The sequence below is a fragment of the Bos mutus genome, chromosome X (genome assembly GCF_027580195.1).
Source record: "Bos mutus isolate GX-2022 chromosome X, NWIPB_WYAK_1.1, whole genome shotgun sequence".
Taxonomy (NCBI): Eukaryota; Metazoa; Chordata; class Mammalia; order Artiodactyla; family Bovidae; genus Bos; species Bos mutus.
The window spans coordinates 6491094-6505223 of record NC_091646.1 but is presented as its reverse complement, the minus strand read 5'-3'; the positions used below and the strand labels follow the sequence as shown (position 1 = coordinate 6505223).

Genomic DNA, 14130 nt, shown 5'->3' with positions numbered 1-14130 from the left:
AAATTTCTGGTACGTGGTTGAAATGCTGGCGAGGGAGAGACCAGTTTTGTATACCAGCTACTGGTACATGAACTACCAAAATTCCATCATTCAATCTAACTGAGAGAAAAGTCCATTTGAATTAGTATAGAGCTCTGATTATAGAATATTTGAATGGAAATATAGTTTTATATTGCATATATATGTGTGTGTGTGTGTGTGTGTATATATATACACACACACACACATACATATTCAGACTAGCTGCTCCCAGAGTAGTTCTGCTGAGCTCGTTATAATGAATAGATGGCTCATTAATAATTAGCAATACAATTTACATCCAAATCATTCATATAATTTCCTAAAGTCTTAAAAACAATTTTTCTTAAGTAGGTTAAAACTCTTCCTTACAATTTCTCTAACTATTTCTATAAGCCTTTTCTTGAGAGGCAGTTGAAAAAATAAAGTCAGCATAGCCCACGTTGAACCATTAACAATTCTGAAGTGGTTAGGACTAAAAATAAGGTTTGATTTTATCTCTTGAAATGAGATAGTCTCTTACACTGTGATAAAGCTTCAAGGCAACAGGTCTCTTTATGTGAGTACTGAACGACTTGTTATGAGTAGGGCATTTTAAGGGTAGCCACCTGGAGACTAGGGTACCTCAAAGCCATCATTACAGTGTTCCTGAGAATCATAAATAGGTACCTTTAAGCTGGACACATGGGCCTATCGACGAATATTCTGAATAAATGTCTACCTAAATGATGGCAACAAAAATGTTTTTTGTGAGCAAATCCTTTTCCAGGAGGAGAAGATTTAACTAGTGGTCTTGCTTCCCAGGTCTCAGAGAACCTGGGGAAGCCCTTAGAGAGAAGCTTGCTGATTGGTGCTTAAGGTTAATCACTATGGTTACATGGACATCAAGGGGGAATTGATTAAGCTGCCTGTGCTCATTGATCCAGTACAGCCACTAGTAAACTAGACAGGACACATTTAAAAAAAAAATGTCTTAATGCAGTTGAATTGTATACCTTTGGCAGAAACCTTTTGGACAGCTTTATTTCAGAACTATATTGAGACTATCATGAAAGAACAGCCCACATGTACAATACTTTATTATCTGCATCATCTCACTGGATTTTGAAGCTGGATTTATAAATGGAACTAGATGAAGGCTAGAAAACTTTCCAAATAGCTAGGGTTTCAAGAAGACTTGAGAGTAATAGTGCAGGTTTAGAAGAGAAATTTGGTTTGATTTAGATGGGGAATAGAGGAGATAACACCAATGACTTTTTAGATGCAGCTTGAAGGAAGATAGGCTAATGAAGCCTGCATCATTTGAACGCTGGTTTGACTAATGGCTAGAAGTCAGTATTGGCCCCTCACAGTGATCAGAAACAACGTTGACCTACCTTCCATCTTGCCGGCTGATGGTAAATCCATAATCACTGTGGTGCAAGAAACTAACATTCACCCCTACTAGAGGGGTTCCATCCACAGCCACCACCTGGCCTCGGATCACACAAGCACGCCTGCAACACAAGATGAAAGACGAATATAAAAGCATCCTGAAACTAGATTCTAGAAGCCAAGCTGGAGAAACTACAGAAAACACAGTTAAGCATAACAAAGAAAACAGTAATTTCACCAATGGGTAGTCACTTCTAATAACATTTTGGTGAGGGTGTGCATATCTTTTTTACCGATATAAATTGGGATTATACTCAGCATAGTTCTGAATCCTGATATTTTAATGTTGGTAGTATATTATTAGGGCTTCCCGGGTAGCTCAGCTGGTAAAGAAATCTGCCTTTACCAGGAGATACACCTTTACAATGCAGGAGACCCCAGTTCGATTCCTGGGTTGGGAAGATCTTCTGGAGAAAGGATAGGTAACCCAACCCAATATTCTTGGGCTTCCCTGGTGGCTCAGATGGTAAAGAATCACCTGCAATGCAGGAGACTTGGGCTTGATCTCTGGGTTGGGAAAATCTCCTGGAGGAGGGCATGGCAATCCATGCCATTACTCTTGCCTGGAGAATCCCCATGGATAGAGGAGTCTGGTGGGCTACAGTCCATAGAGTCACAATGAGTTGGACACAACTCAGCGACTAAACGTAGCCCATGGTATATTATGAACTTTGTCCAATATAATTAGAAATTCCTTAATATATCATTTTGTTATTATATAATATAGCCCTAAAACAGTATTTCTTGTTTAATACAGCCCCTACTTTGGGATATTTAGTTCTTATTTTTTCTACATCGAATTTCTTATTATTTCCTTGGGAGGTAGTCCTAGTTGTGGAAAGATACTTTTCTCTTATTAAAATTAATAAAAACTAAAATTAGTTAATACCTAAATACACTGTAGATATGATTAAAGTCCCTGCTGACCACCCTGCTCCTGTTGTTCCTAGTCTTTTCCCCAGAGGCAATCATCAGTAACATTGTGTTGAGTGCATTTTCTATGTATTTATATACATAGGTGTGAACTCTGGGAGTTGGTGATGGACAGGGAGGCCTGGCCTGCTGCGATTCATGCGGTCGAAAAGAGTCGGACACGACTGAGAGACTGATCTGATCTGAACATTTTTTAGGCCCTAAATACATATTGCCAAATTGTTTTTATTGGAAAAAGAATTTTAACAAAGCAGACTTAGTTGGATGAATTTTAACAGTTAAAGTTGGCAAAAGAGACATGGTCCCTGGTGATATATGGACCCTGTTTCTCTGACCTGAGTGAAATGAAATATTTCAGATTTTCCCTTTAAACAAATGAGTTTCATCCTTGCCAAATGGGGGACTCCACTAGACTAGCCCTTAATAGTGCTGGCCCCCAGGGACCCAGTCCACTAAAACAAGTAGACTTTCAGGTCTAGCCTGGCCAACAAGTTGTAACAAAGTTTAGGAGCTTGGGAGTTAAGAAGAGGGCTCATGGGCAACCCACAAGCATGGAGTATTCACTTCTCTGTCATTACCATGGCAGTGGGGAGGAAGAAGTCTCTAGAATGTGCATTTTATAGCTGGAGCTAGTAGGGTTGAAGAAGGTTGGGCAAGAGCAATGACTTTTCCTAGGGCATCAATGTAATTTTTTTTTTTTTTTCACAAAGCGAAATTCAGGGTATCCAGGCAAGCTCAATCTTGGATTAAAAGGAAGCATGTTATTTGGGCAAACATGACTTTTCCAAAGTAATCATAGTAATTTCACCCTGGCATTATATATTCTTTGAATCATCAAGTCATGAGGAGGGAAGTGGGAGGGTGGTTCAGGATGGGGAACACGTGTACACCCGTGGCAGATTCATGTTGATGTATGGCAAAACCAATACAATATTGTAATTAGCCTCCAATTAAAATAAATTAATTTATATTAAAAAAAAAAAAGCTCTCTGCCACAAAAGCTCATTCAAGAGAGAGAGAAAAAAGTACCCCGAGAAAGCAAAAGACAGTTACCAGCCAAAGCTTGGGTTATATGTTAGAGCCAATAAACATCACTACTAAAATATTGCAATCAGAGGAACTGGGATAGAAGTTATACTAATAGGATGTTTCCTGCATCATCTAAAGCCTTCCCCCAACACAAACTATAAGCCACTAAATATAGCACAAAGCTAAGCTGGGCTTCCCAGGTGGCTCAGTGGTAAAAAACCTGCCTGCCAATGCAGGAGATGCAGGTTTGATGCCTGGGTCTCGAAGATCCCCTGGAGGAGGGCATGGCAACCCACTCCAGTATTCTTGCCTGGGACATACCATGGACAGAGGAGCCTGGTGTGCTACAGTCCATGGGGTTGCAAAGGAGTCAGATATGACTTAGCAACTAAACAACAACAACAAATTTAAGCTAGTATAATTGATGCTCTTAGTGCTTTTATTGAGCTCTTCAGGCCAACATTCCTAGTTCTGATATGAATCAGTGGCTTTCCTCTAACTAGTGAGCTGTCCATCTTATGAATTCTATAAATAATGATTCTGAATGGCATGCAAATGGCACATTGGCACTTGCTTTGCCTTATCTGATTCCTCTAGTTCCTTTTTGTGGAGATTTTGAAATTTTGAGATCTTGAAATCCCATTTTTTTTCTAATAGAGAAGACATTTGAAAGGCACTGAATTCTGGATTTTGAATTAATTCTGACAGATCTGGTCCCTGTTTTTAAATCCAATGTAACAAGAAATGAAAAGAGAAGGATGTCTTTAGTTTTACACAGTAACCCTTTGAAAATCTTTACAAACCAAAATTTGACAAACTAGGTATAGATTAAGTAGAAACCAGCTGAGAAAATCTCCTGCAAACTACATATGGACTGGAGCCAGAGGGGTTGAGAACAGAGGGACATTTGGGAGGCCACCTCCATTTGAAAATCAGCACAGCATTGCCTCCTGAGCCTACATGCTGATAGCTTTTTGGGGAGTGTGATGGGGGTATTTATGAACTTGCCAAGGCTTTACCAGTTAGCAAGGTGGGCTTTTCAGCAATGATGCCTTCCTAGGTGGTTGCTGATTCCCTGTTGGCAAGACAATTCTACATTCGCTTATTTTATTTGTTCACATTAATCTATATAGTGTGTCTTCCCACAGCTGTACTAGGCTCAATTATTTTTGTTTTTATTTTGTCAAGTCTAGTTGACATTATTTGTCCATATTTTACGACAGACACAGGCCTGTCTCTTCTCTTTGCTGTTCTTTTATTTTCTATACAGCTTATATTTATGACGGATCCAGGCTGGTGAGTGAAAGTCTCATAAAAGTTATCATTATCCTGTGCATTTCTCTTCTATTCCTCTCTTCCTTCATTCTGTATCTCATTCTGAGTAGACTTGTCTTTTGACTCCTCTGCTCTTTAATATTCCTCATATTTTATGAAGCACACGGATTTGTGTGATAATGACTCATCAAAGTCATCATTATTCCAGACATTGTCTACCTGTTCTTCTTCTCATTCATTTCACTCTTCATCATTCATAAATAATGTGCAGACTTGTCTTTGAACTCCCCTACTTTTTTTATTCCTCATATTTTATGACCCACACGAACTTACAGCATATGATAAAGCCCCATAAAACTTATTATTCCACATTTATCAGCACTGAACTCTCTTTGTAATGTATTAGACTTTAAATGTTCTAAGATTCCCTGTATCTTGCTACATTTGCTCCCATTATTTACACACTTCATGTCATCCGTTTTTCACAAGAATAACTCTTAGCTCTTTTTATTCCTGGATTACTAGTACTTACTATAATCTTTGACCAAATCAGACATCCTGCATCAGTATAAATTGTCTAAATTTCAGGACAGCATTCGGAGAAGGCAATGGCACCCCACTCCAGTACTCTTGCCTGGAAAATCCCATGGACAGAGGAGCCTGGTAGGCTGCAGTCCATGGGGTCGCTGGGAGTCAGACATGACTGAGCGACTTCACTTTCACTTTTCACTTTCATGCATTGGAGAAGGAAATGGCAACCCACTCCAGTACTCTTGCCTGGAAAATCCCATGGATGGAGGAGCCTGGTAGGCTGCAGTCCATAGGGTCGCTGGGAGTCGGACATGACTGAGCGACTTCACTTTCACTTTTTACTGTCATACATTGGAGAAGGAAATGGCAACCCACTCCAGTATTCTTGCCTGGAGAATCCCAGGGACAGGGGAGCCTGGTGGGCTGCCGTCTATGGGGTCGCACAGAGTCGGACACGACTGAAGCGACTTAGCAGCAGCAGCAGCAGGACAGTATTAAAGTGTTCTTTTTTAATTGGCAGTAATTTGAACTGGCACTGCAGGCAGAAACCTAGGAAAAAATGTTTTCAGGCAAACTCTCCATTTCAGAATGAATGCTCTCAAGTCTGCTCACTTTCCCAGGTTGCTGCAGCTCCAGATGGCCCTTAGGGAGCTCCAGATATATTCTTGGCAAATATGGTGTGTTGTGCCACTTCGTACAGCTCAACTGCCATTTTGTGTGCTCCCAGCTTCTAAACTCAATTTTCTTCATAATTGTGGATGGTAGCCTTGTAGCTGCTTTATTTTTCCTGATTTACACAGCCACCAAAATGTAGTTTCTCCCGCATGTGTATAATCTGTTTGTGTATGCTTCTCATATCCAAGGCAGCCTGAATAATTCATGTTTTTCCTAGATTAGATCCTTGCTGAAGCAGTGAGGTGGGTATGCCCGGGGTCTGACTTTGGTAACCCCAGAATCTTTCTGTGTTTTCTGTCCTGTACATTGTGCTGCCTCCATGTTTCCTCTCCAGTTTCTCCAAAAAGTGAAAGTGAAAGTGTTAGTTGCTCAGTTAAGTCTTTGATCCTCATGGACTGTAGCCTGCCAGGCTCCTTTGTTCATGGGATCCTCCAAGCAAGAATACTGGAGTGGGTTGCCATTTCCTCCATGAGGGGATCTTCCCGACCCAGGGATCGAATCTGCGTCTCCTGCATTGCAAGCAGATTCTTTACTGTCTGAGCCACCAGGGAAACCCCAAGCTTCTTCAAATCACCCTTTAAATGAGGCAGTCATCCTTGGCCTGTCCTTGGTCTGTTCTAAGGAAACATTTTGAACTCTGAAATTTTTGCCACGTGAAAACAACCCTCGACGTGAGTCCTAATCTTTCAAGGACCTTTTTCTGAAACATTTTCAATTAAATAATACTCGGAACTCTTCTGAACCTTTGAAATGAGACACCAGAAATTACTGTCTGAACTGTCACGAAGCTGTCACTGCAAATGTGTATAGCATGTATGTGCCCAGTGCGACTGTCTTTTGTGTTGTGTTGTGTGTGTGTGTGTGTGTGTGTGTGTGTGTGTGTGTACTCTTAGAGGCGGGTGCTGCATGCTCTCCATCTTTTCCTGGGGCTCTTGTTCTTTGATTCAGACTTGAAGGAAGACTCTGCTTCCTTCAACCTTTAGAAACAAGGACCTCTCTCTGCTGTGGTGGGTTACAGCAAGATAACTTGAACTTGGATGAACATGTCCAAAGTGACTTTAAAAACACGTATGGGGAAGATCACCCCTCACAAGTATCTCTTTTCTTGCTCTCTGGAGAATACAGACTGCTGCCAAGCTGTCTACCGGCTGTCACTATGCTAAAGCAGCAACCTCAAAGGAACTGCTTCTCCCTTTAACTAAATGCTGAATCCTCTAGATGTTGGGAGTTTGGTTTGAAGAACAGGGCATCTTGGGAAATGTAAGTCCGAATACACTTTACCGAGAGCCTTATTGAGCTAACAAGCTGCTTGTTAGATAGTTCTGATGCAAAAGGTCTAATTCATTCTGTATTTGCTATTTTCGTGGCATAGTCAAATTATCCCTAGCCTTCAATAAACTCTGGGTTCCATTTTCCTTTTCCCTTATTTGTTGCCTTTTGTCTTCAATGTCAAATTTCCAATATTCATTCAACACCTCAGGCGAAAACATTAACCTCAAGCACAGAAGTTGGTTTGAAAAACAACGCTGAAAACTAAATTGCTGAAAGAAGATGTAATTTACTGCATTGTATTTCTGATTAAAATCTTTCATAAGGAAAATGAGGCTGAAGGGCTCGGGAAGTTAGAGCTATTTGCTTTTGCTGCCAACAGGAGCATAAGAACCTTTGAAGGGTAGTGTCCCAAGTCAAGGCCTGGCCAGTGGGGGGTCTGGCAGCAGGAGGGCAGGTGAGGTTGTTTTTTCCACAGGAACAGATGAAATCCTTTCCACAGCTGACAGCTCTGGTCAAGAGGCAGAATTGAGAAAGGCTGAGCTGGGAGAGGCCACGTGGATCCTCTGCTCACTGGCACTGGAATCCTGCCTTGTAAATTCTTCTATGAGTTGTCAGTTGGCTCAAGTCTCCAAGGGACAGAAATCTGCTGCCTGTGAGGCGTGCTTTAATGGTTCTCCCGACATCTTCTCCACAGGCTTATTATATTATAAGGTTCCACAGCTGTAGATTGTGTCATTTGGGCTAAATGACCGCTGCTTCTGGGGGGGCCCTCCTAGAACACAAATACCTCTGAGCAGTTGGGACAAAGGGCTAATGATATCCTCGTATCCATGGCGGCACACAATGAATAAAGGCTTTTATATTTGGGCTTCCCTGAGAGCTCAGTTGGTAAAGAATCTGCCCGCAACGTGGGAGACCTGGGTTCAATCCCTGGAGAAGGGAAAGGCTACCCACTCCAGTGTTCTGGCCTGGAGAATCCCATGGACTACATGGACTATAGTCCATGCAAAGAGTAGGACACGACTGAGCGACTTTCACTTTCATTTTTCTCAGCGCCGAATCCGTGCTACTACATGTGTCACAGCCTATCCTGGGTAGGAGTTATAGGTCTGTCTTTCTTATTAGATAGTCACTCCAGGGCAAGGGCAGTGTGATTTTCTTCTGTGTCCTTCCTAGTGCCTTGTGTACATAGCATGTGCTCAACAAAGCTCCACTGAATTTCAGCTCAAATATCTTTATGTGAAGTTGCAAAATATTTCCAACCAATCCCACAGCACTACTTCAAGTGTTTCAGAGACCACTTTGAGGTTCATGTGTGACAGATAGATGTCTTACAGTTCATTTATTAGAAGCCAGCGTTCTATGACTTCATCATGAGAGTTTTGTTTGATAATTGACTACTTCAGGGAATTAAATAGTACCCCTGTGATTGGGAAGGATGAATGAATAGTCCTCCTCAAATACTTAATTTATGAACACTAACCCCATTTTTTCCTTTATCTACAACCATGTAATTACAATTTGGTATTTCATAACTCACATATATTTGAAGGCTCTGATATTGGGTATCTGGGGGTTTCCACATATCACATACTGTTTTTTTTTTATTTTATTTTTTTTAATGAATTTTATTTTTTAACTTTACAATATTGTATTGGTTTCGCCATGTATCAAATGTAATACACCACATTAACAAATTGAAAAATAAAAACCATATGATTATCACATACTGTTTTTTTTGATATAAGTTATCTAAGCTGGTACAGCACCATGAAAACATATAATGTTACAGCATAAACCTGTTTTCATGTTCTGAAAATGTGAATGCAGTGAATGTTCAGATGCAAACCCAGTAAAATCTCATTAGTTTTTACTTAAATAGAACTGGCTGATTTAATCCTACTCAGTTGGTCACTAGTCCAAATAAATAATACCTACTAACTGGGTAACATTAAAAGCAGCTAGGTAGGAGCATTACCCATCAACATTCTAGGACTTTGGGAAAGGTGGTGCTATGGAAAATGCAGATAGTTTTTTAAGCAGAATTATTTTCCTCATGGCTAGTGATGTTTCAAGTAAAACAAAATGGGGGCACCCCCCTGAGGTAGGGTGGCTATTTTCCCATCTGCCCTGGTAATTGCTTGTCAAAAGTAGGCTTGCTTTGGATGCCTGAGATCCCGAAAGTAATGGGAAAGAGATCAAGTGTTTTGAAGCAATAAGAAAACTGACGACAGTCACATTTTTCAGGGCTGTGAAAGTACCGGTTTGCCTCATTTAGACACATGATTATTTTTGTCCAGAATTTGAATCCTGAAATATGTGTCCTGGAAGCCCTTGCAACCCTTGAATAATCTCAAGTTTTATTTTATTTTTTTGGTTGGTTTGTTTTTGGCTTGTTTTATACATTACTCAAATGGTTTTATCTTTGTAATCAGCCTGATGGGGTTTTATTAACCTCATTAACCTTTCCTGTCACTTCTCTGTGAATCTGCCCTTCAAATAATGGATAGTCATTAAATACAGGGCAAGTCTGTCTTGTTGGCTATAGCTTGGCCATGGATTACTCTTCCCTCCAGGAGGAAAAAGTGGGGTCTAACTTTGTCCACCCCAGTGCTAGCTCTGGCTCGTTAATAATCATCGATGTGACTTTTCCTAAGAAATGGAATTACTCTCAGCCTCGTTTGTTCCTTATGGAAAGTGAGACTAATAGTTCTTCCCTGCCTTATTCCTAATCAGCTCATGAAGATACTGGAACAATAAAATAACCCAGTAAAGTGACTGCCTTTTGAACTTGACCTTTCAAATTATATTATGTACCCTGATATCTATATTTATATATATAAATGCATATAATATATACAAATATACCATATGAATATATGTATTTATATAAATAAGACATTCATTAAGCACTTACTATGAGTCAGGTACCATGCAAGCCACCTTCCTTATTTTATTTCACTTACCATCAATATAGCCCTGAGTAGGTGCGACTAATAGCCTGTTTTAAAAAATGAGGAAATGGATTCAAAGAGGTCGAAAAATGTTGCTTAAGATAATACAGCTATTAAGTGGCAGAATTGGTGGAGGTCTTTTGACCTGGACTCTCAAGGGCCTAAGCTGTAGCATTTTAAAGAGAAGATGTAAATGATGTGGCTACAAAGGAAAAGAAAGTGCTCACCCACAAAGATGGTGCTATCCATAGGATATCACTACTTTGTAGACCTTTACCAACTGCTGGGCACTTTCTACGTGCAGGGTGTATAGTGGATATGCCACACTGTGTCATTTATTCTTTCTCCATAAACTAGCATTTACTCTGCCCTCTCTAGGGACAAGTTTAGATGACAGAACCAGCTAAAGTCACTTCACGCAGATTATATGGCTGAGAAGTAGGTACTAAGGATTTGAGCCTTTCAATCTTAACTTCGCAGTAAGATAAAATATTAGAAAACACCTATTCACACTGAGATAAGTTGTAGACAGCTACTGGGCATTACTAATGACTGTTATTAAGGACCTCAGGACATCTGAGTTTCAAAATATCACAAGTAACCAATTGAACGGCTTTTTAAAGATTTGTTGGATTTCTTTGCTCAAGAACTTGCAAAGAAGTGAAAGTCACACATTCTTTCTTTTTTGGTACCTTTAGGTGTTGACTGCTGATTTCAAGAGCTAGTCAGCACTATAAATCTTGGAGCCTTCAGCACTTTGTAATTTTTTAAATGTGTCTTGAACATGTGTTTCCTGAACTTTAGCATTAGATAAAATAGTTCACTGAACAATCAGGAGTTCCCATCTTCACAGGTGTAACACCTTTCACATAAACGAGATCAAAGTGCTTTATTAGCAAGTAGCAACAATCTAACTTCTCACTTGGGACAACAACTGCACAAGTGATAAGCAAAGGAGGTTGCTTAGGAAAAGTAATGTGGGAAGACAGAATCACAAGGGATCATGGCAGAGCCAAACCACTCGGGTTCCTTTTCCAAATGTGGGCAGGTTATGTGCAGTGCCTCCCTTTAGAAAGAAAGGTGAATACAGACATTGGCAGGTGCTGATGCTCTAGAAAGAGATTTCCTCAGTCCTTAGTTATTTTTTTTTTCTGTTTTTTTTTTTTTAAATTTTATTTTTAAACTTTACATAATTGTATTAGTTTTGCCAAATATCAAAATGAATCCATCACAGGTATACATGTCAGTCCTTAGTTTATTCAATTTATTCAGCAACTGTTGCATTGTGTGTTTACCAACCCCTAGTTGTATACATGGTATAATGTCTTTCATATTCTTAAAATTAAAAATACACACAGATTTGCCATATGTAAATAGACTTGGAGGTCCATAACTACTAGATTCATGAAAAAGTTAAACACAAAACATATGGATTCAAATTTGTTCCTCAGCAAAATTACGAATGATTATGTCACAAACCTTCTGGGGGAAGACCTGTACATAGACTGTGAATGTTAATTCAATGAATGCTTTTTAAATTTTAATTAATTAATTAATTTTTGGCTGTGCTGGGTCTTTGTTACTGCACTCAGGCTTTCTCTAGTTGCAGTGAGTGGAGTGGGAGCTACTAGTTGAGGTGCATGGGCTTCTCACTGCCGTGCTTCTCTCGTTGCAGAGCATGGGCTTTAGGGTACACAGGTTTCAACGTAGTTGTAGTGCATGGGATTAGTTGCTCCTAGGCATGTGGGGTCTTCCCAGAACAGGGATCAACCCCACGTCCCCTGCACTGGCAAGGCAGACTCCTTATCATTGGACCACCAAGCGAAACTGAAAGTATTAGTCACTCAGTCGTGTCCAACTCTTTGTGACCCCATGGACTGTAGCCTGCCAGGCTCCTCTGTCCATGGGATTCTCCAGGCAAGAATACTGGAGTGGGTTGCCATTCCCTTCTCTGGGGGATCTTCCCAACCCAGGGATCAAACCTGGGTATCCTATATTGCAGGCAAATTCTTTACCATCTGAGTCATCAGGGAAGCCCACCAAGGAAGTCCTCAATGAATGCTTTAGTATTGCAATAACATTGCATTTCCTATAAATATTCTAAAATATAAAGTTTTCTTATCTTTTCTTTTTCATAATTCCAAATCAGGACACAGTTTCTATATATTTGATTTCTTTTAGGGTCAAACACTAATGGATGAAGATCTGCTATTTTTTTTTTTTCTTTTCATAACTAAATGGTCAATGGCTGTTGCTGATTTCTCTTTCTGGAGGCTATTCAGTTTGTCCGAAGTAGTCAGCTTTTCTCAATAGTCCTAGAGGACAGGCACCCCATCCACTTATCAGGAAAACCTGGTACAGTAACCAGTGTGTAGTAGTTCCTTGAGAAAGGTTTGTTCTACCTTTCTGTTTCACACAAGGCCACAGGATCCTGATTCAGTGGGCCCCTACAAGTGACAGCCAGGCTCTGGATTGTGTGATAGGCTACTGCACAAGGGTCCACGTGGCAGGAAATGTTCATGTCACAATCAACTAACATATAGATGAATACTATGAGGTCTCAGCTCTAGTGTCATCTCCCCAGAGAGGATCTCCCAGACCACTCTGTCTAAAATGGTCACTTTTTGTCCCTAACCTTTCTTTACCTCAGTCGACGGTACCTATTCCTACCTGACATTTACCTTTTTCATTATTGTCAGTTTTCTTCACTGGACTATATGTGCTGTGCTTAGTCGTTTAGCTGTGTCTGACTCTTTGCAACCCCATGGACTGCAGCCTGCCAGGCTCCTGTCCATGGAGTTTTCCAGATAAAATACTGGAGTGGGTTGCCATGCCCTCCTCTAGGGGATCTTCCCAACCCAGGGATTGAACCAGGGTCTTCTGCATTACAGGTGGATTCTTTATCGTCTGAGCCACCAGGGAAGCCAATTTGTCCGCTGTAGTCCGGAGCCTAGGACAGGGCCAATACACGAACCAAGTCAACACTGTCATTTTCATCAATCTCAAGATGAAATGATTAATCTTCCCCAAATATGGATTATCTTGAAAGAAATTGTAGGATCTATCATTACAAATGATGCCAAAGTATGGTTAATGGGGACATTTTTTCACTGTGGTGAATGGGAGTTTTTTGGGGTGATTGTTTTTTCCCCTTGAATTAATCTAACACAAACATTCCAAATTGTATTAAAAATTATTTATAGCTCCAGATGTCATAGGATGAAACATCTTGCAAATAGTTAAGCTGCTCACTGTCCAAATAAGCTTTGAATTTTTTCTTGCAAGTCACCAATAGACTCCTGTGAGTGTCCATTTTAGCAGCTCCTCATGCTCACCTGACTCAATTAGTCACATCTCTGAATGACTGCTGAAAACTTCCAGGTCAGTCTCCCTTCTGAAATTGTTTAATGACTTTGTCTCATTTGATAGAATATGTCTTCTCTTACATCCATTTAGGTTACCTGTCTACTCCAGCAAAGCAGCAGAATTTGGGACTCTGAGTTGATGAACCCCAAGCTACTTGATGTTCCATAATCCACAGAATTTATTAAAATTTATAATTAATTTATTTTTTTATGTATTTACATGAAATTCTGACTGCTTCCCCCACTGGAATGTAAAGGGAATTCTGTGAATAAGGGGACCCTGTTTCTTTTGTTTACCCCCATCTCCACAGTTCCTGGCACAGAGTGGGTGACTCAAGAAATATCTGTTGAATAAAGGAGTGAACACATATCTTCATCATTTTGTAAAAATGAGTTGATAGCAGGATATTAGATTACATTAGGGAGAGTAGAGGACTTTGGTAAATATTGTAGAGAAATTTAAGATCCTCAGTAACTCTGGAATATTAATGTATCAGTAAAATGTACACTTCAAAAACAATAATTTGTATCTGTCGAGTATGGTTATTCTTAAGTCTTTAGTCTAATCTGAGATCAGCAACTTCTGCAGCAATGATCATCTTCCTAGAGCCTTTCCCTTAACCTCAGTCTTGATTTAATAACTC

General features: G+C 40.1%; 1 protein-coding gene across 1 annotated transcript in view; it reads right to left on the bottom strand.

Moving 5' to 3' along the window:
• LOC102276527 (teneurin-1) overlaps positions 1–14130 on the bottom strand; it is a 413260-nt gene that overhangs the window by 158313 nt on the left and 240817 nt on the right. The window contains exon 12 of the mRNA XM_070365791.1: positions 1395–1514. Within this exon, the coding sequence (XP_070221892.1) occupies positions 1395–1514 (120 nt within the window). The remainder of the gene's footprint in view (positions 1–1394; positions 1515–14130) is intronic.